The sequence below is a fragment of the Xenopus laevis genome, chromosome 1L (assembly GCF_017654675.1).
Source record: "Xenopus laevis strain J_2021 chromosome 1L, Xenopus_laevis_v10.1, whole genome shotgun sequence".
In the NCBI taxonomy this organism is placed as follows: domain Eukaryota; kingdom Metazoa; phylum Chordata; class Amphibia; order Anura; family Pipidae; genus Xenopus; species Xenopus laevis.
The window spans coordinates 147,225,834-147,252,874 of record NC_054371.1 but is presented as its reverse complement, the minus strand read 5'-3'; the positions used below and the strand labels follow the sequence as shown (position 1 = coordinate 147,252,874).

The 27,041-nt window shown below is 39.4% G+C and overlaps 1 protein-coding gene across 1 annotated transcript; it reads left to right on the top strand.

Moving 5' to 3' along the window:
* Positions 1-332: 332 nt before the first annotated feature.
* znf367.L (zinc finger protein 367 L homeolog) lies at positions 333-8,231 on the top strand. Its single transcript, XM_018259195.2, has 5 exons — positions 333-1,127; positions 3,250-3,400; positions 4,722-4,841; positions 5,142-5,277; positions 6,865-8,231. The coding sequence occupies exons 1-5, from the start codon at positions 729-731 to the stop codon at positions 7,097-7,099; spliced, it is 1,041 nt and encodes a 346-aa protein (XP_018114684.1). The 5' UTR covers positions 333-728; the 3' UTR covers positions 7,100-8,231.
* The last annotated feature ends 18,810 nt before the right edge of the window (positions 8,232-27,041 follow it).

The following is a 27,041-nucleotide window of genomic DNA, read 5'->3' as shown; positions in this document are numbered from 1 at the left end:
CAAATAATAACTATATAAACACTGTATAAAATGAAGACCAAATTTGGCAAGAATACGCCACCCTAAACTAAAAGTTACCTTAGAGGTGCAAGTTGGAACGACCCCTTTTATTATTATTATTATTATTATTATTATTAATAACATGTATTTATATACCCTACCCCTTAAAGTATTTCAAAAAGGTAGAGAATTTGGCGCCAACCTTTCGATGATTCCATAAACCAAATACAACCAGAGACCGTAAACCATTCGTCACTGCACCTGTCAATCTTACTCTGCGAGGCGTCATCTGTGTTTGTCCGGTTATTTCATAGGCTTGCGGCATATTCAGGTATGGGTGGGCGGTGCTATACTGTCCATTCAAGACTTTACTGTCAAATAAAAGTGACCGTCACGAGCTCCGCCAATTAGCGAAGTGGAAGGGAGGGTTCATGTCAAAGAAGGCAGTTTACATTAGCCAATCAATTGGGCAAACCAGAGAGCGTGCTTATTCTTGCACTCGGTTCATTGGTTATGCTTTCAGTCAGTCTGAAAGGCAGCGACTCGCGCCTGGTGCAGAGAAGGTGATTGGTGTCTTCCAGGCGCGAAATCTAACGCGGGAAAAATAGAAGTGAAGGACTGTTCGACCGCCAACGCCTCTTCTCTTCAGCTACAGTCCGTGGCCTTTGGGGAAGTACAGGTGGAAAGTGCTGGGATCCCCGCTGGGCATGTCGGACGGGCTGTAAGCAATGATGTCTGAGGTGTGCTCTTCTCCGCTGCACCAGTCTCCGCAGGACACGTCGCCTCCCCGCCGGGTGCTAGTGTCCGTTATCAAGGCGGTCTCCCCCTCCTCAGCCCATACCCCTCTCAAACACCGGCGACCTCCTTACACATTAGGTACAGCTCAGCCGAGCCCCGTCCCGACCAGCCCCGGATTCAGTGACTTCATGGTGTACCCGTGGCGCTGGGGGGAGAATGCTCACAACGTCACTCTGAGCCCAGGACCCATCTCCAGGCATCAGCCGCCCTCGGTGGAATCTCTTCACGTGACTAGGGATGGCGCCTCTAGAACTCGAATTGCTGATGTTATTGGAAATGGAGCTGCGGGAGGGACCGACATGCCAGAGGATGGAGCTGCAGCACTCACGGTAAGGCTACTGGATTGATAGACAATCATTGGTTAACACTCACTGCCATGCCACTAATTCTCATATTTCACATAGGCACTCCAGGGGAGAAGGGCTTCCAGCAATCAATTGCATGAGACTAACCATAATATCATTCCTAACCAAGGCACCAGCTCTGGATTAGGACTCAAAATAAGCCCTGGCATTCCAAGTACTCAGAGGCCCAAATAGTCCTCCACCAGCCCACTAAATAGTGATTGTCTATGGGACATTAGAGCAGCCCCTCTGGCATTTGCCAGAACCCACAGATTACCAGTCTGGGCCTGCAAGGCACTCGAAGGGAGTAGGGCTCCTATGAATGAATGGCACTGGCAGGTCTAGATTGAGTATCAACATAGGTCCTAGCATTTTAGATAGACCGAAGCCCAAACAGCCCTCCACTAGCCCAATCACTAGTCACTATCTATGGCAAGTTACAGTAGTTCCTCTAGCATTTACCAGATCCCACATATTGCTAGTCAGGCATGGGACAAACCATTATATATCATATCTCACGTAGTTACTCCAGGGGAGTAGGGTTGCCAGCAGCTCTGGACTGAGAATTAAAATAGGCCCTGGCATTTCAGGTACATAGAGGCCCAATCAGCCCACATAGAGGCCCAAACAGCCTCCACCAGCACACTAAATAGTGACTTTCTATGGCACCTTATAGCAGCCCCTCTGGCATTTGCCAGAACTCAGATTGACAGTCCGGGCCTGGCTGCCAGTAATGAACCTAAACCTAGCTACTCCAGAGGAATAGGGCTGCTGCCAGCAGTGAATGGTGTGGGACTAACCATATTACTATACTTAACATAGGCACTCCAGGGGAAAAAGGCTCCCCACAACGAATAGAATGGGACTAACAAAGTCAAAATAACATAGGGAGCATGGATGCAACAACAAATGGAATTTAATATTTACTGTACCTTATAACATAACGCCAGGGGAGGATGGATCTTAGCAATGAATGGGATGGAACTGACCATATTACCATACCTAACATAGGTACCATATGGGAGAATGGCTGACTGTAATGAAATGCATGGTTCTAACTGTAATACCATACCTAACATGGGTACTCCAGGGGAGGATTATTAAGGCACCCAGCCCAAACATAACTCTGGTTCAAAAAAAGATACAGTTGCAATTAAATATCTCACGGCAGTGTCTTATGTACAATTTGCACCCTGGCATAGTTAAAATGAAGGAAAATGAGCCAACACCCTATCAGTCTAATTATGAAGTGTTCTAATGCTTCATGCATTGTGTATATATATCATATAGTTGCAAAGAATGTTTCCTGTTTAGATAAAACAAGCACTTGATGCCCAGTTTCACTCCTCTAAACAGAGCTTAATTATAGGCCTTATTCTGCCTATTTTTTTCAGTTTTCACTTGATTTTTTCTGATTGGCGTATACTTGGCATGTATATGGTGCGAGGCACAGTGCAGTTGACTTTATTTTTTGATCGTAAACGGTGCTTTCAGTGAGCAGCAAACCATTACATTGCCTGTGAACATCTGTATTTGAGAGTCCTTAAGTGACAGAACCAGCTTGCAGATATATTGCCCCTTTCAGTGACAACAAGAGAACATGCCGAGTAGCTGTAATTTAACAAAGAATCTAAAAAAAGACAATCATTTTTACTTTACTTGTGAGCTGGTAAAATATCTGTAATTCCTAATTACATTCTGTTGGGCAATGGCAGCTAGTAAATCTTTCATTTCTGGCCTGTTTATGGTCACCAGAGATACGCTGCAAAGTCACAGTTTACCTAAAGAAAGTATGGCTGCTTTTCTATGAATTTGCGCCACCTCTACTTTGCAATAATAGTCCTTTCAGGTGCAAGATTTATATATGTCACAATTTTTTCCCATTTCTGGGAGGTGCAGTTATTCTATATTAAAACTCATCATAGTGCCATTTAGAATCTGCCAAAAATTTATTGTTGGAAGTACTTTTTTTTTTGAGAGTAAAATACAAGAATGTGTTCTATAGTTTAACTGGATATCAGTAGGTTTTCTTTTATATTATCCGACAAAAAAAGGATATCTCGTGAATAAATTGATTTCAGTTTTATGCAATTTTTTATATGTGCAGGATGGAAATCGTCGAGGCCGTCCAAGAGCAGAAACTGTTCGAAACTTAATAAGTGAGGGTGAGCACTCTTCTAGCAGAATCCGCTGCAATATCTGCAACAGGGTTTTTCCTAGAGAGAAGTCACTGCAAGCACACAAAAGGACTCATACAGGTAATGAGGTTGTTTTTGAATACTGTTGCAAGTTTTTTTTTTTTTTAAGGAAGATGTTTAAAGGGATTGTTAACCTTCCAACATTTTTTTTTTTTTTTTTTAGTTGTTGTTTTCAGTTCACCAGAAATATACTTTGTACCTACTTCTGTGTTTTCTGTGACTATACTTCAATATTAGAAAAACAAAGTGTCATTTCTCACCTTCTAAAGCCGTTATGGGAGTGGGGGTTGCACACTGTAAACTGTTCTAACTTAGATTTAGTTGATACATTTCTTGTCTTTGTACCTGCTGAGCAGAATCCCTGGGTTTCATTAAAGGCAGCTGTTAGAATTGATACAATAGTTGCTAATAGATTCCAGAGATACTGCTGAGAAATGTATCAACTAAATGCTGCAAAATTGTAACAGTTTAGAGTCTGCACCTGAATTACTGAGCTGCCACATGTTTGATTGAAAAAAGACTTTCTGGAGAACAATCTGAAAACAGTTGAACTTAAAAAAGTGTTTGGAAGGTGAACAACCCCTTTGGGGTAAGGGCACATGCTAATATTCTGGGAGATTTAGTCGCCTGGCGACAAATCGCCTCTTCTTTGGGCAACTAATCTCCCTGAAAAGCCTTCCCATCGTCTAGACTCTTAATCGCTGGCAGTATGGTACTCTGAGCGCTTTGTTTTCCAAATCTTATGGTGTGTTCCCTTACCCTACAGATGATTAGAAGAACCATTTCCCCTAGATTATGCAATTGCATTGACTGCTATACAATTAACATAACTATTTAAATCATAGCCAGCATATACCACAGCACTTTACATTAAGTCACAATGTAAACCTACAGTATAAAATACTCATGTCCAACTTTTAAAACAAACACAATGGAAGATTAAGCACAGTCTGGCTGGTATCTAGGTCTTTACCTACACAAAAGTCTTTGTATTCGTGTTTTGATTTTCTGTCTCTAAGGGTTGGGGCAGACGGGCAGATTCAGGGAAATTTAGTCGCCTGGCGACTAAATCCCCCCGAATCTGCCCGTCTGCCCCAACCCTAAAGGAACAGTATAGAAGTATAAAAACAGTGGGTGGGTGTATTCTTTAGTCTGGCTAGAGTAGAAAGCATCAATAATGGTTAGATGTGCAAAACAGATTTATATGCATTATACTAAAAGCTTGTATGATGTTGCATCCGAGCTGACAACAATGGGTATGGCTTAAGTAGCTGATTTCAATAATTAGAAGGAATGTCCACATTTGATCAGATAATGAATTAAACTGATAATATATTTCTTAATTTTTTTCCCCAAATAATGCAAACATGTTTCCCCAAAGGTGAAAGACCTTATCTGTGTGACTATCCAGACTGTGGGAAAGCCTTTGCACAAAGTGGGCAACTGAAAACTCACCAGCGTCTTCACACAGGAGAGAAGCCTTTCGTATGCTCAGAAAATGGTAACTTTCACAGATAATGTAAAATAGGGATGGTAGTGCTAATGTAAACTTATGTTGTACTCCATGAGTCCCTTAGTGCAAGTAAACATCTAATGTTATTTACACATAAATGCATAGTTTTTTATTTTCAGTAAAGTTACACATAAGCACTATTCTACGTCTAAAACTTTGATATAGCTTACTGGTCACTAATTACTACTAGCCAGTGCAGTTTTGTGTGTATACTGCTTAGATTTCCTATCACTAACCAGCATAATAGATGTTTTTGGATATCTTAATATTTTTTTGTGCATTCTTAAGGGTGTTTAAGTCGGTTCACACATGCAAACCGCCACTGCTCGAAGCATCCGTATGCAAGACTGAGGAGAGAGGAGCCCAGCAACAAGCCAGGCAAAATGCAAGTGGCTGATAAAGATACAGCAGAGTGGCTTTCAAAGTGAGTGGCAGTCACTAGACTTAGTGACTGAAAAATATTGATGCTTATACCTATACAGTGGATACTAGGAGTGTCTGCACACATTCTAGCAATGAGAGACACAGAGTACATAACTTTGTACATCTCCAACTGTTCTTTAATGAAAAGTTTACACATGGTTAAAGGGGACCTGTCACCCTAAGAAATCATTCCAAATTGTATTATTGTGTTAGTCAAACAAAATAAACTTTACTTACACTATATAAATTATTTTAAATCTTGTTTCCTTCAGTCTTGGAATTCAGAAGCCATTTTGAGGACATTTATTAAGGCAAAACTTGCATCATTTCAAAATTTTGTGTGGCAGAAAGTGGGGACCTGATGTCCATCCCCATGCTCTGGCTACACAATTAAATGGTGAGGAGAGAGTGGGGAAGTGGAGTGCACAATGGAAAGTCAAAGTAATTGCCTATCCCGTCTCTATGCTCTAAGACAGGGATCTCCAACCATTTGAACCCGTGAGCAACATTCCGAAGTAAAAGGAGTTGAGGAGCAAAACAAGCATGAAAAATGTTCTTGGGGTGCCAAATAAGGGCTGTGATTGGCCATTTGGTAGCCCCTATGTGTATTGTCAACCTACATTGAGGCTCTGTGTGGCAGTGCACCTAGTTTTTATACAACCAAAACTTGTCTGTATTTCAAAAATAAGCTCCTGCTTTGATACCACTGAGAGCAACATCCAAGGGGTTGGTGAGCAACATGTTGCTCATGAGCTACTGGCTGGGGATCACTGCTCTAAGACATAGAGGAGGGGCAGGCAATATATGATTGACAGCTGAGATTTTTAAATGAGTTTACAACAGGTATGGGTGCTTTAATAAAATAATTTAATGTGAAAAGGACCACAGGAAGATCAATAGCAAAACTCTGTGGATTAGTTTACTAGTACTTATTTGCACAGTAGTGATTATGAAGCCCAAAAAGTGCACGTATAAACTGTTAATTGCCTCTACTCAATTTTGCAATATACATTCATTGAAATGGTTTATAAGCTATTTGTATATGTATTGCTATTGAAAGCAGTGTCCCTTTCTATTTACTTCCCTGGTGGCTCTGGCTTTTGAAACAATGTAACATAAGCCAACTGATTGACAGACCTGTCTTGTTAGGGGATATTGGATTTTGCAAAATTGTTTATAAAGTAACCAGGAGTTGAGCAAATGCTGCTTTCAATAGCACTTACATTTATAAACCACTTTTAAAGCACTAACAATTTTTAATAAGTTCAAGTAGCTTATAATGGTTTTCTTTTATTAGGCAAAACAAATAAGATTTTGTCTAGGAACTTTTAATACCACATCCTTGTAGGGAATTCTTATTTCTTTTTCTGTGTAACGGGCTACTTTGTGAATTTCCCTGTGGGGTTGCTTTCTTTTAGAAGTGTTTTTACAAAGAGGAAATAAAATATTTTGTTTAAAACAAATGACAGTCGTACGTTTACTATTGTCCTCCATTTAATATTGTTAATGGATGTTAACAGGAATATACTCTGTACATATAAATCTGTATACAGTTTGGAAATATTATATAATTTTTCTTTCATTATAGGCACTGGGAAACACAAGAACAGCTACCGCCCACATTAAAGGTAAAATCCATTCAGAAGGCTGATCAAGAACAGCAGGATCCTTTAGAGTATTTTCAGTCAGATGAAGAGGAAGACAATAAGAATGGCTCTCACTCAGCTTCCCGGAGATGTCTGCAGGAGCAGCGAGAGCGTATGCATGGCGCTCTGGCTCTGATTGAACTAGCTAACTTAGCTAGTGCACAGCTGCGCCAGTAACCTTACACAGAGCTGTACGAAGTGTCCTACCCTAGTTGTACCATGGTCCCTTTTTTCCCCCAGAAAGACATATTTTAAACATGTTATCTTGGCCGGAAAAATAGGTGACAAAATACAGTTTTGGGTTATAAGCTAAGCACCTTATTTGCTTGACATAGGCTGCTATCCTGTAGAACTTTTTATGAAGAATGTTGTTGCTTCCTACTTTGGAGCAAGAGAGATTTGCACTTTTATGGTAAGATGTAAAGTGTTTTAAATATATTGTTGTAAATATGGGAGAGTAAAGAAGAAAATATTTCTATCTCTTTGTGGGATAGTACATTTTACAAGCTTAACATGCCGTTTTCAAAAACTCAGTTTAACCAGCTTGCACAGATTGGTTTACTGCATTACTTCCTGTAGAAGGTTTTGGGTACTTATGGCATTTGGTTATTTCACTTGCTGTGTGTTCGCAAGTCTCCTATCTCTGCAGATCATCCCTCGAGAAGCAAGCAGAACATGTTTGTTGAGGGCCCCGGGTCACATTGTGCAGCAAATGCATAACCAGACGATGTGTTTGTACCGAAATGTGAAAATTAAATTAGTTTTAGTTTGCATATGCCAGAATAAAAGAATCTGCAAATTGTTGCAGAACACTGGCATATGTTTTACAATTTCATATCGGCCTGACACTTATATGCATTTTCACTGGCAGAATTGCAAAAAGAGCTGGTATTTATGCAGTACTTCTATATCTTTTGATTTAGAGATGTATGCAAACCTCTCTTCTGCAAGAAGCACAGGAAAAACATTGGGCTTCAGGGGGTATAGATTGTTTGTGTATTGGTGGAATTGCACTTGTTCTAAGAGGAGTCCTAAAGTTTTACCCCCTCTCCCCACACACACTTAACATTTGACCCCCCCATCGATTGGACTTTTCCTTCTCTGTTAAGCTTGAAAAATGAAAACATGGATAAATTGTCCATAAAATGGACTCTGATGTTGTATGGCACTTGTTTTTTTTAAAGAGGGTATTTTACATGGAGATTTTGACATGTACTAAACTATTTTTAAATCTTTTTCTTGCAGACACTAAAATGTAATATTCAGCTTCTTAGTAATTTTATATATATATATAAATATTTTCATATTTCTCCGTCTCCGTTACATATTTTTTTTTTGTAAGTTGTCTAAAAGCCACTTTATTGCTTTGAGCATGCCAAGTTGTATTTTAAATTCTTATTGCTGATGTAGGCATGATAAAAGTACCGTATACATTATTTAATACAAAAAATAGGCTTTAAAGTAGCAATAAATGGAGCAGATCTACTTGTCTGTGGAAACCATTTTTTTCTATGGTCTTGTTTGCATTTTTCCTTTTAAGGGTTTGCAACTAAAAAACGGATGGAAAAAAAAATGGGTGGTTGTCCTCCCCTACACATACTGATGTTTAATAGCACAGGCATGATGCTTTCCTCTCCTTTTTGTACACGGTACATTACTTGAGTGACAGTTGTTGGAAATCCTTCTTCACTACTCTTGACTTGCTTGAAAATGGATAAGTCAACTACTTTTATTTCATTGCTTAGTTTAAAGGGTTCACTTGGTTGCTGAAATTACTTTCTGCTAATTGTTTTAATTCAGAAATGAAAGTTTTTTTTTTTTTTTTTTCTTGAATTAAACAAGGTAAACTGAGAAATTAAACTGGTTGGCATTCCCCGCTTGTGTGAAAGTTAATCGGATCCCCTAAAACAACAAGGGGGTAATGGGGGAGGAAAGAGTTTAAATAAAGTTAATGAGCTCTGTCTAAGGGCTCTTACTCACGAGCGTTTTTACCTGCGCTCCCCTGCGTTCCGTTTTTCTGCGTTCAGCTGCAGGGGAGCGCAGGAATAGACGCATTACATTTTTTCCAATGGGGCTGTACTCACACAGGCGCGTGTAGGCGCTAAACGCAGGTTGAGACGCAACATGCTGCATTTTTCCTGCGTTCGGCGCCTACACGCGCCTGTGTGAGTACAGGCCGATTGGAAAAAATGTAATGCGTCTATTCCTGCGCTCCCCTGCTGCTGAACGCAGAAAAACGGAACGCAGGGGAGCGCAGGTAAAAACGCTCGTGAGTAAGAGCCCTAAGGGCTTTTACACACGGCCGTTTTTTTTTTCCTGCACTTAACACGCTCAATCAGAGGCAAGGCAGCCGTTATAAATCACGGGGCCCTGTACAATATTTCCAGGGCCCCCAAGCCCCACCCCAAATCCACATCACCGTTAAAAGACCACACAGACATCAGTGCTAAAAAGGTAACCCCACACGCGCACACACACACACACACAAGTTATAAAAATCTATTGGGGATCAGGACCCCCTATAAATTAAAAAAAAAATAAAAAAATTATAGCCTAAAGTCCCAAAGCGTTGAAAAGTCCCAAAGCCACGAAAGGAGGCGAAGTTGAAGTCCTGAAGCCACGAGTTCAATTCCTCTGAACACCAAAAAAAAAAACACTATTTGGGCAGCCCTGGGGCGCATATATATCTCTCTCTATCTCTATCATCTCTATCTCTATCATCTCTATCTCTATCTCTATCATCTCTATCATCTCTATCTCTATCATCTCTATCATCTCTATCTCTATCATCTCTATCTCTATCATCTCTATCTCTATTATCTCCATCTCCATCTCCAATCGCCCCAGGGCTGGTGTTCAGAGGAATTGAACTCGTGGCTTCAGGACTTCAACTTCGCCTCCTTTCGTGGCTTTGGGACTTTAGGCTTTTTGGCACTTCTGGATTTAGGCTGTTCGGGACTTCAAAAGGAGGCAGCAAGGCTTTGTCGCTGTCAAGGGGGCACAGCTCTTTCAAAAAGTTCAGCAGCGCCGGGCCCCCCTTCAGGCCTGTTCCCGGTACACTTGTACTCCCCTTGATGGCAGCCATGATCGTAGGTTTGAGAGCAAATAAATGCATTTGCTAATTGACTCCATTATATTCTGCCTGTTGTACTCATGAGTGTTCTAAGTTGCATTTTACTCCATTTGCATTTTATTGACGCAGCATGTTGCATTTTTTCCCCACTTGATGTGTGTTCAGCTATCAGTAGAAAAGAGGGTTGTGTTTGGAACGAAAAAAAACAAACATTTAGTGGCGTAAAAAAAAAACCCCCACCGGTGTATGCAATATATGCATTTTTTCACACTCCGCATGCATTTAAAAAAAAAAAAAAAAGCCTGAGTACAAGAGCCCTAACACTGCTAACTACTAGGGGTAGTAAGTGTGAAGATGAATAAAACAATCTGCTTTTATAATTTAAAGACTTTTTTTTTTTTTTTTCTATTCAAAGAGGCAGAATACAGCATTCTTATTTTTTTGGAAAAAGCCTAATTTTTGCAAGTGGTGGCAATGTACTTAAGAAATTTTTATTAAGTCACTGCAGGAACAAAATTTTTGAATTTCCATATGTGTCATTGCCCTAATATTTGCATCAGACCAAAGGAGTCTATGGTAGTAACAACAGCTCTAAGTTGCTGTGTTGGCCATCTGAGGGTTACGTGACTGATGCAGACAGCATTTCTAGATTCTACTTTACACGATTCTTTACCACTCTCCTTTAAATTGCAACTAAAAGCTGCTGTGGCAAGAGCATAATAATAGCAGTGCACAACTGGTAGTACAGGTATGGGACCTGTTATCCAGAATACTTGGGACCTGGGGTAGATTTATCAAAATGTGAGTTTGGATTTTAGCTAACACAAGTTCTATTCATTCCTATAGGATTTTTAGAAGCATATTTATCAATGGTGATCAAGTTAGAACTCACCATTTGATTAATACGCTTCTATAAATCCCATAGGAATGCACTGAAAATGGGTGAATTTTTATTTGTTAAAATCTAAACTCACATTTTGATAAATCTGCCCCTATATCTACTAAATAAGCATTGAAACATAAAATAAACACTGTTTGATTGTTTTGCCGCCACCAATATGGAATCGTGCAGCTTGGTTACCATCAAGTACAAGGTACTTTTTTATTATTACAGAGAAAACTGGTTTCTGGATAGTGGATCCCATATTTGAAAATGTAAAAAAAATACAGAATTAATACAAATTGCAGCAGTGCTCAGATTAGTTATCTGAGCAGTTATACATGATATTTTTGAAGGGGGTTGGATAACATTTAAATAAATGTGATAGGGTTCCTTTTAAAATACCTATTTGAAGGGCACTTTTACTAATGTCTAAATGTAGAAAATATTAGCTGGTTTAAAAAGGCATGGTAAAGGAGCATTTAGAAATTGCATGATTTGTAAAATGTCCTAGAAGTGAATTGTTTTTTGAGTTGGTTTCCTTGTTTGACGCTACAGTAAATCACTAACAATTCTAGAAAGTGTTTAATATAGCTGCTTTTCAGTAAGACAGCGTCATCTGGTGGCCAGTTAGAGGTATAAACCTTTTTTCTTAGTGGCATTTTTTGTAATTACAACATTTTATCCCAAAGTAAAACCACCACTATGTATTGTTCATTATTGCCTACAAAATTGGGTGTTTTTCTTTACATATCCGTTGTCTCCTTTAATCAGCCCTCATTGGCATATGCTATGGAGTAACCCAAGCAAAATGAGCCCTGTACATGGCTTTTAATGGAAGGCGTGCCAACAAATGATAAATAAATAAGCCATAACGTACACATTATTTTTAATGGGCCCAATATCTTTGAATGATAAAGAAGCCACATTCGACGAATTTTTAATATTAATGTCCCTATTGAAGATTAATGTAAAGGAATGGATAAAATTATGGGGGATGAGAAGCAAAAATATATTTTCCAGTCCTAATGAATTGTTTGAATTGAATACGTCTGTATATTTTTATCTTCTCTTTCACTATTTTCTTCCAGGAAACGATTCTCATGCTCTAAAGAGTTGTGCAGGTATGAGGCCTGTTATCCAGAATGTTTGCCTAGTGTTTCCGGATAGTGGATCTTTCCATAATATGGATCTTTATACCTTATATCTTCTAGAAAATATTTTAAAAATTAAATAAACCCAATAAGCTGGTTTTACCTTCAATAAGGATTAATAATATGTTAGTTTAAATTGGTTTTACCTTCAATAAGGATTAATAATATGTTAGTTTAAATAAGTACAAGATACTGTATACAAGATACTGTTTTATTATTACAAAGAAAAGGTTTCCAGATAACTATTGCTCAGCTATGAATCAGCCGCACTGAAATCTGGACTTTCCAGGATAGATTTGGGTGCTGGATCAATAGTAGTATATAAATCTGTTCAAAGATTCTGCACTCGACATTTTTATATTTAATCAAATAGTGTTTATTCCTTATGTCATTATCTGACGTTTCGGCCCACATTAGGGCCTTTTTCAAGGATACATGTGTACAATAAATCAGTGCCTTTATACCCAACCTTTCAAAATTGGCGCCAAATTTGACATTGTTACATACCACAAAAAGTAAATTTCTTACAGTTGCATTCCTTTGCCAAAAAACAAATATAATTCCTCACCACTGGGTGCTGCCAGTGTACAGTGTAAATGTACATTGAATCATCAAATCTGGCATAGGATCTGTAAAGCGTATACAATTTATCTACTTAGGGGCTGATTCACAACGGGTCGAATACTGAGGGTTAATTAACCCTCGATATTCGACTGGGAATTAAAATCCTTCGACTTCGAATATCAAAGTCCAAGGATTTTAGCGCAAATAGTGCGATCGAAGGATTATTCCTTCGATCGAACGATAAAATCCTTCGATTCGAAGGATTTTAATCCAACGATCGAAGGAATATCCTTCTATCAAAAAAACTTAGGAAAGCCTATGGGGACCTTCCCCATAGGCTAACATTGAGTTCGGTAGCTTTTAGTGGCGAACTAGGGGGTCAAAGTTTTTTCTTAAAGAGACAGTACTTCGACTATCGAATGGTCGAACGATTTTTAGTTCGATTCAAAGTCGTAGTCGAAGGTCGTAGTAGCCCATTCGATGGTCGAAGTAGCCCAAAAAAACACTTTGAAGTTTTTTTTCTTCGAATCCTTCACTCGAAGTTAGTGAATCGGCCCCTTAGTGTCAGAAAAAAAGACAACATATTGTGATACATAATTACATTGTGTTAGACATTTAAAAGCAACGTTTCAATAAAATTGCTAGTACTCAGGCTGCTACACATCAAGTGTAGTGGGTGTGTGATGTGTAGCAGCCTGATTGTGGGGGAGAGTTTCCACTATCCACAAACAGGGAAAAAGTACATCTTGAAACACAGGATGACCTGTACCTCAACTATGGTGGTATACATCATTAAATGCCCAGGCAGTCTAATCTATTGTGATAAGACGATTAGTCAACTTAAAGAGCATATAGGGATGCACAGGGCAAGTATTAGAGCAGCGCTAGACCCTAACAGAAACAAAAAAGAAAAGGGCAAAAAGCAAGATATAACAACAATTGGTGTCAAAGCATTGGTCGAAAGCTAAACATAGCCCAGCATCATTCAGGTGAATGCCCATTCACCACGTTCCCTTAAGATCCAGAGGAGGAGATTCCAACAAGGCTTTGCTTAAAAGGGAAGCTTACTGGATATATGAGTTGGACTGTGTGTTCCCTAAGGGGTTAAATGGCCAATTACTGCTGAGCTGTTTTCTATAGAAGATATGATTTTCATGCAAAACAAATGAAAAGATGACAACTGAAATCAGGGTTACAAGCAATTTTATTGAAACATTGTTTTTAAATGTCTTAACACCATGTAATTATGTATCACAATATGGTGTCTTTTTTTTCTGACACCAAGTATATAATTTGTATACACTTTACAGATCCTATGCCAGATTTGATGATTCAATGGACATTTACAATGTACACCAGCGGCACCCAGTGGTGAGGAATTATACATGTTTTTTGACAAAAGAATGCCACTGTAAGAAATGAAGGTTTTTTTGGTGTGTATGACGTCACATTTGGCGCCAATTTTGAAATGGGGAAGGTTATGTATAAAGGCACACATGTATCCTTGAAAAAGGCCCCAATCTAATACACAAAAGCCATGAATATCCTGTAAATTATATCCTTATTAACAGTGAGTTCTGATGTCATTTCTGTCACATGTCTCACTGAAATTTGTGTATTATAATAAATAAAGTACCCCAAGTTGCAAAATATGAGGATATTAGAAGTTACAGAGGAGTTCCATGACCTGTATTAAAACACTTGTGTTTTTATATGGTCATGAAACTCCTCTGTAACTTATAATATTCTTATATTTTACAAGAGGTGGTACTTTATTCACTATATATATACTTGTCAAGGAGATCCGCACACCAGTTTCTCTTTTTAGTGTATATTTATTCCACTGTGCATTCCCAGCATATATGTTCTGGATTTGAGTGCAGATACACACCTGAACACACACTCACACAAAAAAACTCTTTAAAGCTATAGTTTACCTTTAAATTAACTTTTAATATGATGAACACATTGGTATTCTGATGCAATTTGCAATTTGTCTTAATTTTTATGTTTTTTTTTATTTAACATTTTGATCAGCATCGAATTTCGTTTCACCAAAAATTTGTTGCTGGCGAAATTACGCCGACGCCCATTAAAGTCCATGGGCGTCAAAAAATTTTTTTTGACGCACGCCACCATACAAGTCTATGGGCGTCATTTCCGCAGTGAAACAAGGCGAAAAAATTTGCCCGTGCCTACTCATGGTATATTGGTATTTGTGGCTATAAATACAGATAATACAAAATAATAATACAAAAGACTTATTTCTATCAAAGAATAAGAACAAAATCTGGTTAGTGCACAAAGGAATGTCATTATATTACAAACGCCATTTTGTACATTATTTCCGTTGCATGTGATTTGATGCCGGTGTTTTGTTGCAGCGTGTTGGATCGCGCAGAAAACGTCCGTGTAGTCCTACCCTAAGCTGAGAGCAAGAAGCAGGCCACACCTACCTGCCATGTTATGCCAGAAGTTACTGCTAACACAGTAGAATCATTTAATCTACTACCAGCCAAGCAGTTTATCACACTTATTATCTTGTAGCCTAACCCATCATTATAATAGTCCTAATATCCCTTCAATAATGTCTGACATACTCAGTAATAAGCTTGTCATATGATTGTTAGGCTCCAATGTCTCCTCCTAGCTGTAATCTTGCACCAGTTAGCTTTTAGCAGTCTCTTAATAATGTGCTTAGCCATAGTTCAACTATTACATAATCGGTTTATCCAGAAATGTGGGACTGAGCATGTGCACACACATTCTGAATAGTATGATTGGTGGGTCTTATGAGTAGTCTCATAGTAAGCTGTAGTACAACTACTACATAATAGTTTTAGCCACAGATGTGGGACTTGATCATGTGCACACATATTCTGTATAGTATGATGTGTAGGCCTTATGAGCAGCCACTCCTTAGCCAAAAATGCTATATTTTATATACTGAACTCATTACACCAGCCTAAAGTTTCAGCTTCTAAATAGCAGCAATGATCCAGGACTTCAAACTTGTCACAGGGGGTCACCATCTTGGAAAGTGTCTGTGACACTCACATGCTCAGTGGGTTCTGAGCAGCTGTTGAGAAGCTAAGATTAGGGGTTGTTGCAAATTATCAAGCAGAAAATTAGGTTGGCCTGTAATATAAGCTGATGTTACAAGGGTGATTATTAAATTCTGATGCTAGTTGCGCTGGTTTCTGTGCTGCAATCAGCGGCGATTCTGACTAAGGAGCCGCCTGAGGCGGCTCCTGCAATGCCGCCCCCCCTCACCAACTTACGCGTCGGGAGGCAGAAACACTATTGCGGAAAGCGCAATTGCGCTCTCTCGCAATTGCGCTCTCTCGCAATAGTACAGCCGAATTTCCGGTTCAAAAACCGAAATTCGGCTCTTAAAGGTGCAGGAGTGGCTTTTTGCCACCTCTGGAATCCTTTCAGGCGCTGCCGCCTGAGGCGAGCGGCTTAGCTCGCCTCATTGGCGGCGCGCCCCTGGCTGCAATTTCTTAATTATCTGTATTAATTACGAATCAGCCTTATATTGTGACATTTATATTCTATGTTTACTGTATGTTTTGAGTTGGTGACAGCAGCACAGAGCATGTGCAGTGAATCAGCAGAAAAGAAGATGGGGAGCTAATGGGGGATCTCTGGAGACACAGATCTTTACTGCTAAAGGGATGTGGTTGCCTTGGGCTGGTACAGAAACCCAAAACATAATGTACAACATTTCTAGCTACTTCTTTAGTTTGTCTTTACTTCTCCTTTAAGGAATCATAATTTATTTATATAGCACACTTTGCTTCATTCATTTATAACAGGGGTCTTATGATGCTGTCCCCCTTACCTGCGCAGTGCTTACCTCTTTTACATCACAGTGGGCTGTGGAGGGAGCACAACGTGGTGCAGAGAGTACAACTGTGCACACCACACGCATGTCACGTCAGAAATGACAAGAATTAGAAAAGAGCAGTTGGTCTGATTTGTGTCAAAGCACAAATAGATTTGTGCACATTGTTGCGCATTGGATGCAATTGTGTCAGGCACATCTAGGGTTGCCACCTTTTGGCCCGTCTAACTCTGGGCAGGGAGCAGGGCTGTGACGTCAGGGGCGGGACTATGACATGGTAATTGGCGTCTGGCTGATCATGCGTCAATCATAGGGGGTACTGCCTGGTTTTCCTAATTTGGAAAACTGGGCAGGCAGTTTTGACCCAAACAGCCCTTCAAAAAACCAGGCTGTCCGGGTCAAAACCAGACAGGTGGCAACAATAGGCACATCTCACCCTGGCAACTGCAATTGCACGTGCGTTATAGGGAATGTAATGAATTGTGGTTAAAAAAACATGGCTATTGCGGTCGTAAATTAACCCTAAAGACAGGTCCGGACTGAGAATTAAAATAGGCTCTGGCATATCAGGTACACAGAGACCCACGCAGAGGATCAAACAGCCCCCACCAGCCCAACAAATACTGACTTTCTATGGGACCTTATACCAGCCCCTCTGGCATTTGCCAGAACCCACAGATTGCCAGTCTGGGCCTGCCTAAAGTCTATGTAGTACTATGTATAGCCTTGGTGATTAGGGATGTTGTATAATTAATACTGCCAAAACTGAACTGTGCAGCTCCTTGTCCAGTGGCAATCCAGGTGCATGTCATACAATAATAGAATTAGAAAAACAGTATTTTTCTTAGCGTGAGTTCAGAATTTTGCACCAAGACTGTGCTGCTGAACTCCATCCACCAGCTGCCTTACTGAGCCACATACACCAGATTAATCCGTATAGGAAAAATTCACCCATGGGTAGGCTCTGTTCACTCACAAACTGTTACACTTCTTTTGACCAAGCTTTTTTACATAATTCATTCTGTAAGTACTTTTGCACAAAAGTGTGTCTGTTACATGAATGTTATGCATTTGTGAGACAGATTGCTTGTTAAAATGTACAGAATGGAGTTTGTAATATAATGACATCCTTTTGTGCACTAACCAGATTTTGTTCTCATTCTTTAATATAAATGAGTCTTTTGTAAATGTTTTTGTCTGTGTATAAGGTCACAAATACTTTTATACCATGAGACACATTTATTCTGTGTACTAGGGATAGTTTTGTATACAGAATGTATTTGGGACAAACAGCACCCCATACACACAACAATAGTTTCCGCCCCTCTCCATTAATTTCTATGGGATTTTTAAAAGAGTATTTATCAATGGGTGAAAGTGAAAGTTCATCCTTTGATAAATACGCCTTTCAAAATCCCATAGAAATGAATGGAGAGTGGCGGAATTTCACTCTAGAGGACTGTGGCGACCTCTAACTTCACTCTTTGATAAATATACCCCTAGGTCTTTAAGTACTAAAAGTGAGTCATGTCACAGCAAACATCTGCAAAATTCTTTATTCGCCACAGGAACACTAAAACTTCACCCACATCTTGTTTTTTTGATTATGGTGTATTAAACCATGTTCCTTGTTTAATTTTGTTTACTCGAACATCTAACAGAAGGCCAAATTGCATGCAGATGAATGACATAAATAACTTCATCTTTTCTATTCATAGTGATTTAGACAGATGGATTTTACTCCTACCAGTTCTGCTTAGGCCAGCTGAAGAGCAAGGTTCAGTGAATCACTAATACGACTGAAACCTCAGCCTTTTAGTGCCAGCAATTTGGTGCTGCTTTTGATTTAATATTGTAAAATATGTATTTGTTTTATAAGACTTTGGGGGGTTGCTTCATATATTTAAGTTTTGTGCCTTTTATTGTGTGTTTGACATGAATTATGTGTTGGGATAATCATTCAGTGATGCTAAGCCATTTAAATCAATTACTTATATACAAGGGGATACATTCCACATTATATGCTAAGGCCACATTGTTGGTTATATTTTGTGATAAGGTGCTTTGTTTTTTTGCATCTGGAAGCAGTAGGTAGTAGCTTATAGAATGTCTCTTGTGGGATGGGTAGCATCTGAATAGTGGCTTGCCTAGTCATGCTTCCCTCTTGTCCCTGCACTGCTTAGCCATTTTTAAATACTTAATTGTTTTCATATTATTTGCCTTCATTTTCTGCTTCTTTCCAATAGGGGTCATTGGCAGCCCTTCCTACTCTTGTTGCAGTCTTTCATTCCAACCAGTGACTGGTTACTAAGGTAAATTGGACCCTAGCAACCAGACAGCTCCTGAAATTCCAAACTGAAGAGCTACTGAACAAAGAGCTTTTTTTTTAAAAAACAAATGAAAAAATTGCAAATTGTCTCGGAATTTTCAATTTATACATTATAGCAAAAGTTAAGTTAAAGGTGAACTACCCCTTCAATAAATGTAATGTAAACAGCAATGTAATATAACTGATATAAGTTGAAAGTGTAAAAATGAAGGACTCCAACATCCTTCACAAACTCCAAGAGGTGTGAAATAAATGTTATCAACCAGGGTATGATTTCTTAGTTATGACAGATTTTATTTCTTTTTATAGGCAATCCAATTTAGTGAATGGTAAAATATTGCTTTTATCTTACAGTTCATTTTTGCTTGTATGATGGGGTAAGTATATCTTGAGTGCACTTCTGCTCTGCAAAAATACATTATTTGTAATGAATAATTAAACTACAATTTCTTATGGTGTACTAGAAAGTATTATAGAATGATAGTTTTGCTATATGTGTTTTATTCAGCCCTGTTGTTAAGTGCCGTTGGAATCCCTATAATGTTATTTATTGAAATAACAGAATATTTAATTACCCTAAAGTGAAACAAATATGTTGTGCATTTACTTGAGTAGCATGTTTGTCCATTTTAAAACAGGAAGTGGTCCCTGTATTTTAAACTCTAACCTACTGTATCCTCTGGTCTCTCCTATAGTTCATGTTTTCTTGATATTTTCTTTTGAAATGACTAGAAAAATCATTAGCAGTTTTTTCTGGTGTTTCAGTCCATTCGCAAATTGATCAGTTTGACTATGAGGATAGCTTAAAAACATTCACTGTTATGGAGGCCATGAATTAAGAACCGCAGTTCTTAAGCATACAAGATAAACAATCCCTTAATAGTCAATCTGAAAGTATAAATATACTGAAATTAATCTGAGAGGGCTAATCCTGCTATCAAAATTCTGGAAGAAATTAGCTGCCCATCTTGGCCAGACTTTGCAAAAAGTAGAATGTTTAGCAAGTGCACACAAGGTTCTTGGCAGGAATATCATAACATGCCTGAACTGTTTCTAGATTAAACCCGGTTTCCAGATTTTAACATTTTATGCTCTTCCTTTTTTGGTTTATCGCAGATTTATGCTGGTGTACTCAATAGTACTCCGCTCTTACAACCATAGTCATTGGTGCCCTCAAAGTAAATTTAAAACGTAACAGTGTTATTGTTTTAAGGCTTATCAAATGCATTTTTATGAAATAATGTAAACAAAATATTTTGCACAGGGATCCTTGGATAGGGATGCCACTAGCAATATAAACTGTGTGCTTGCAAATAAGAAGTGGATTTTGGTCTTTTTGGGGGTGGGTAGGTCTTTATAGGTTTTTAGAAAATTGGGTTTTGGGCCTTCTTTGCTTGAACTACTTTTCTATAGGTCTTTTTGGTCTAGTTTAGGGAGAGCCACACTGTAGTGGCTTTAGAGGGGTTTGTGGCATACCAATTGGTCAAGTACCTTTACTGCTTGTGACTATAGTGCCCAAACATGTGGGCATGTGTAACACCTTGGAGAAAGATTCAACAAAGCATCTTTATTGAAAACAAATCTTATCAATGCACAGTCATTCTGTCCAAACGTAAAAGGTTAAAGTAAGTGTAATAAATGGTGATTGTGTTCACTTAATGGTAATGGCACACGGGGAGACTTGCTGGATGTGGGAAATCTTTGCTATATAGTATAAATCTCCCAAGAACACCTTTGCATTGGTGTCAGTGGGAATATCCACCGCTTAATTAATTAAACTGCGTTATCTCCAAAAACATTCAGCAAGGACAATTTCCAACGATAATGCAATTGATATATGTGTTTTACCGGTGGAAATTCCCACTGACACTGTTGCAAAGTTATTTTCAGGAGATTTGTTGCCGATGGATAGTGCAGATTTCTTGCAGGGGGACAGATCTCCCTGTGTGTCATCACCAACAGAATAAGTAATTAGGGATGTCGCGGACTGTTCGCCTGCGAACATCGACTGTTCGCGTTCGCCGAATGTTCGCGAACGTCGCGCGACGTTCGCCAATTTGGGTTCGCCTTAGCTGGCGTTTTTTTTTGCCATTTCTCCCCCAGACCAGCAGATACATGGCAGCCTATCAGGAAGCTCTCCCTCCTGGACCACCCCCACACCCCCTGGACCACTCCCCTTCCATATATAAACTGAAGCCCTGCAGCGTTTTTTCATTCTGCCTGTGTGTGCTTGGAAGAGCTAGTGTAGGGAGAGAGCTGTTAGTGATTTGAGGGACAGTTGATAGTAACTTTGCTGGCTAGTAATCTACTTGATACTGCTCTGTATTGTAGGGACAGAACTCTGCAGGGATTTGAGGGACATTTTAGGTTAGGTAGCTTTGCTGACTAGTAATCTACCTTCTACTGCAGTGCTCTGTATGTAGCTGCTGTGGGCAGCTGTCCTGCTGCTGATCTCTCATCTGCTGACTGCTGCCTGTAACCCAATAGTCCTTGTAAGAACTGCTTTTATTTTCTTTTTTGTTTTTTTTACTTTGCTACTGTAAGAGCCCAGTGCTATTAGTCTAGCTGTGTTGGGGAGTGGGACTGGTGTGCTGCTCCTCCTAGTAGTTCACCACTACCAGCACCAACCAGAGTCAAAATTGTTACAAAGTATCTTATTTGCACCTGTTAGCTGTTCTGAGCTCTCTGCCAAAAGCTAATTAAGTTAGAAACTGTTTTTTTTCTGGCTGTTCAGTGCAGAGAAAAGAGGGACTGGTGTGCTGCTCCTCCTAGTAGTTCACCACCACCAGCACCAACCAGAGTCAAAATTGTTACAAAGTATCTTATTTGCACCTGTTAGCTGTTCTGAGCTCTCTGCCAAAAGCCAATTAAGTTAGAAACTGGTTTTTTTCTGGCTGTTCAGTGCAGAGAAAAGAGGGACTTTCCAGTACAAAAGAGGGACAGGGGGTTGAGTGGTCAAAAGAGGGACAGTTGGGAGGTATGCAAGTGCCACCTAGCTGTGTGAGCTTTTTCACATTCTGTCTAAATAACAATAATAATTCCGTGTCCGTAAACATCACCTGAGTGATGTTTTTACAGCAGCAATAATATATTCCGTATCCACTACTGTATACGTTGCCCTTGCAGGCATTGTTTGCCCAGTCTTTAACCAAGTGCCACCTAGCTGTGTGAGCTTTTTCACATTCCGTGTCCAGAAACATCACCTGAGTGACGTAGTGTGATTTCTGCCCTTTACAGCACAAAACGCAGCGCTGTGTCAACAATGTATTTTTCAGATACATTTTTGCCCTTGATCCCCCTCTGGCATGCCACTGTCCAGGTCGTTGCACCCTTTAAACAACTTTAAAATCATTTTTCTGGCCAGAAATGTCTTTTCTAGCTTTTAAAATTCGCCTTCCCATTGAAGTCTATGGGGTTCGCGACGTTCGCGAACCGTTCGCATTTTTGACGCAAGTTCGCGAATATGTTCGCAAACTTTTTTTCCGACGTTCGCTACATCCCTATAAGTTATTACATCGCTCACATTCATTTTCTTTCTTTTTTTCATCTTTAGAACGTATCAATTGCATATGTTGGTATTTTGTGGGCGGAGACTATAGTTTTTTGTGATTAAATTTTGAAGGTTTGAATATTTGGTAAGTACTGACTTTTAATTTATTCTTGGGTTTGCTGCCTATCAGTGGCGTAACTAGATATTAATGGGCCCCAAGGCAAATTATTTTTCAGGCCCCCAAAATGTCTAGAGGTTGATTTGTTTTACCAATATTTATTGAAATTGTATATGAAATAGGGCCTCATGGGGCCACTATAACTCCTGGGCCTCCCTGCAGCCACAGGGTCTGCTTCCTCTGTATTTACACCCCTGCTGCCTATACCTGTATTATTGGTTTATTCACCTTCCAAACACTTTTATCAGTTCAGTTGTTATCAGATAGTACACCAGATTTTTTTTTTATATATATTTTCACCTTCTCATGTCTCCCTAGAGCTGCTCTGGGAGGAGGGAGGGGTCAACAACTCTGTAACTGTTCTAATTTTATACATTAGTTCAATGCTGTCTGGTGGCCCGTGGGGCCTCCCTTGTATGGCCCCCCACATGAAAATCTTCCTGCTGTGACTGTTTACCATGTTTAAGCTTTAAAAGGTATCAGTACTGATATGTACTGGACCCTGCATTGCTTATACCACAACTTCAGACAGAATATCATGCATTAGTCACACCTGTAATCCCTCCTGCATTGTTCACACTTACAACACTATTGTTCTTAACCCTAAAGCCCTGTACTGTTCACACCTCAGACTCAGACTGAAAGTGTCCACATTGATCACCTGTTCACACCTCATACAAACTGCTGAAGGGGCACCAGCACTGTGTCAATGTATGCGGCACAGTATGAACTGTTCATTTTAGAGTGGTCCTAATAGGTTTCCCTGCTGTAATCTGCCTTCCCTATGCTCTTTGTGTGGGCCATACTCAGCCTGCCACATGCTCCCTATGTGTGCCATACTCTGCCTGCCCTATGCTGCCTGTGTATGCCATACTTTGCCTGGCCTATGCTCTATGTGTGCCATAGTTTGCCTGCCCTATGCTCTGTGTGTGCCATACTCTGCCTACCCTATGCTCCCTGTGTGTGCCATACTTTGCCTGCCATATGCTCCCTGTGTGTGCCATACTTTGCCTGCCCTATGCTCTGTGTGTGCCATACTTTGCCTGTCCTATGCTCTGTGTGTGCTTTACTCTGCCTGCCCTATGCTACCTGTGTGTGCCATACTTTGCCTGCTCTATGCTCTGTGTGTGCCATACTTTGCCTGCCCTATGCTCTGTGTGTGCCATACTTTGCCTGCCCTATGCTCTGTGTGTGCCATACTCTGCCTGCCCTATGCTCTGTGTGTGCCATACTCTGCTTACCCTATGCTCCCTGTGTGTGCCATACTTTGCCTGGCCTATGCTCTATGTGTGCCATACTTTGCCTGCCCTATGCTCCCTGTGTGTGCCATACTTTGCCTGCCCTATGCTGCCTGTGTGCCATACTTTGCCTGCCCTATGCTCTGTGTGTGCCATACTTTGCCTGTCCTATGCTCTGTGTGTGCTTTACTCTGCCTGCCCTATGCTACCTGTGTGTGCCATACTTTGCCTGCTCTATGCTCTGTGTGTGCCATACTTTGCCTGCCCTATGCTCTGTGTGTGCCATACTTTGCCTGCCCTATGCTCTGTGTGTGCCATACTCTGCCTGCCCTATGCTCTGTGTGTGCCATACTCTGCCTACCCTATGCTCCCTGTGTGTGCCATACTTTGCCTGGCCTATGCTCTATGTGTGCCATACTTTGCCTGCCCTATGCTCCCTGTGTGTGCCATACTTTGCCTGCCCTATGCTGCCTGTGTGCCATACTTTGCCTGCCCTATGCTCTGTGTGTGCCATACTTTGCCTGTCCTATGCTCTGTGTGTGCTTTACTCTGCCTGCCCTATGCTACCTGTGTGTGCCATACTTTGCCTGCCCTATGCTCTGTGTGTGTCATACTGTGCCTGCCCTATGCTCCTTGTGTGTGCCATAATCTACCTGCCCTATACTCCCTGTGTGTCTGCCATACTCTGCCTGTCCTACGCTACCTTTGGGACAGAAGCTTGGTACGGTTTGTTCTGGGGTTTTTTTTAGCATTTGGAAATTGTTGTTAGGGCCCCCTAAATTGTTAATCTAAGGAGGCATATGGATTTAAGGGTATGTTTCCATATGACTAAAAATGTTCACATATAAGTGAGGGAGTGGAAAAGAAAAGATATTAGATTACTATTATTCATGAGAAAATAACATATTGTTTTTGATATATGATCTTTCATAGTTTACTAAGTTTTGAAGACATTTAGATTTTACAGATCTGAAATCAAATAAGAGGTGCTAATAACTGTATTGCTTTGTACCTGTCTTCCAAACACATATATTATAATTACAAAGGGGTTTTTCTTATTTATTTAATATGTATGTTAGCAACAGATGATTCAACAACGCAGTGTAATTTGTGGTGTTGATATAAAAAAGGTAATTCAAACCTTTACAATTTTAAACTAACTTTTGTTTATACTAACATTAAGGGGGACATTAGATTATTTTCCAGTTTCTGATTAGTGTATTTTGTGATGAATCATATTGATTCTAGTAATTTCTCATTGTTTTCCTGAATATTTTTTTACTTGAAAATACAAAATGTTGGGACTGCAGATATTTTACAGAATACCATCCACTGTCAGAATGTACTCACATCGTGCAGTTTTATGATTCCTACCTCATCAGAGATGTGTACCGGTTGGAAGGTACGTAATAATTAATCCAGCACACGAAGTTTGCTCAAGGGTTATTACCCGTGTTTAATGTCAAGCCAAACAGGTTACAACGTTTCGGGGGCGTACCCCTTCGTCAGGTGATCTGTGCCTCCCACTTCCACCATTAAATAGGTAAAAAAAATTTTTTTAAACAACACCCCCATATTAAGAAAAAATTTACATATCAATCAAGAACAATCAACAGGAATCCTTGGATTATAATAAAAGTCCAGAGTCCATCCAATATTCACAATAAAGTCCAAACCCCTGAAAAGTTTGAAAACATTTGTTCACACATTATTTTGTTATAAGTAGATCGTATCAAAAAAGAAAAAAATACTCAAAAGGATTCTTTAAACAATATAGGAAAGAATTAATCATACCTTTCCTTTTCTAACGAAAAAATTATCAATTTAGGAGAATCTGTAGAAAAATAGAAACAAATTAGCAACATAATCTCAAACCAAATGGTACATTGTTACAAGTAAGATCTCAGGCTGAATTCCTCATTTAACCCCCTCGGTGTCTGAGTTTGCAGCAGCCATATCCAGTAAGCCTCACGTTGTGCTAATCTTATCTTTAGATTTTGGTTCGATGAATATATTTTTTCTAGCACCTGCCATCGTAGTTGTGATGTCCTATGGCCTGCTTCAAAAAAATGTTGGTATAAAAAAGTTTCCTGCTTTTTCTTTTTATCACCAACTCCCTTAATGTCATCCTTTTGTGGTTTAAAATTTCTTATAGCAGCCTTATGTTCGTTTAACCTTATTTTAACCTGTCTACTCGTTTGGCCAATATATGCCAAACCACACGGGCATTTTAAACAGTAAATTACACCCTGAGAGTTACAGGTATGGAAACCTTTCGTGTTATGTTTTGTACCTTTTTGGGGATGTACCACATAATCTCCCTTAATAATACCAGTACAATGGCCGCAACAAAGACAGGGAAAAGTGCCTATCCTATCAGTGTGTACTTTATGGGGATTCTGCTCCTTCTTTTTAATAATGTCACCAACATTCCTACCACGTTTATACGAAAACACAGGGGGCAATGTGAACAATTTACCAAATGAAACATCACCTTTTAAGACCTTCCAATGTTTCAAAATTGTTTTCCTTATATATTTCGCATTAATATCATATGTGGAAATAAAAGGTATGCGTTTATCCTTATTAGTAGTTCTAATCTGTTTTTGTAAGAGTTTAGTTCGAGGTATCTTACTAACCTCTTCACGAGGGGGTGCCGTCCTCCTATGATCCATGCACCGTGAACGTTGAAAGAGGGACCAGGTGTGCATCTGCATTTCGTTTTACCGGTTGGAAGGGCCACACACAGAAGATAACTGTAAGAAATGCAATTTTGTATAAGTTTATCAGCATATGCCCACTTTACGCTAAAATGTATTCATAAGCTGCGCTTCCCATTAAAATCCTTTTCAGCCTCTGCTTTCATTCTGGTGGTTTACTGCCTACATAAAACCCTGCTTAAAATTCCATTCATATGTATTCACTGCCGTTTAAGGCAATTTTTCTTCTCAATTCTCTTTTTATTTCACTAGTTTTATTTTCTTTCATACTAACTGTTTTTATATACCAATTTCTTGACCCCCAACTGCTTTTTAATTGAATGCACTTTGAAAATATTGCAATAATTTAGAATGTGTGAAACTAGAGGTTTGAATGTATAAAGTAATTATGTATATCTTTGCCTGAAAATGTTAAGATTTTCTAATGTCTTTATTTAGATATTTGTTAATATGAATTTGATTAACTTACCCTTGGTTTGTGGATATTTTATAAAATTAAAAATACAGGCACAAGATAAGATTTGCAGTGCATTTATTTGTAAATGTGAGTAAGCATGTATGATAGAAATTATGTTCCACCAAGAAATATTTTTTTATCTGTTATTTGGAAGGGTAAAGGGTTATATTATTGATTCGTTAGATTTCC

Excerpts from the sequence above, each read along its gene's own strand:
- znf367.L (XM_018259195.2), top strand. The coding sequence starts at position 729 with ATGATGTCTGAGGTGTGCTCTTCTCCGCTGCACCAGTCTCCGCAGGAC. Across the intron at positions 1,128-3,249 it reads ATGGAGCTGCAGCACTCACG|GATGGAAATCGTCGAGGCCG; the intron begins GTAAGGCTACTG and ends TTATATGTGCAG. Across the intron at positions 4,842-5,141 it reads TTTCGTATGCTCAGAAAATG|GGTGTTTAAGTCGGTTCACA; the intron begins GTAACTTTCACA and ends TGCATTCTTAAG.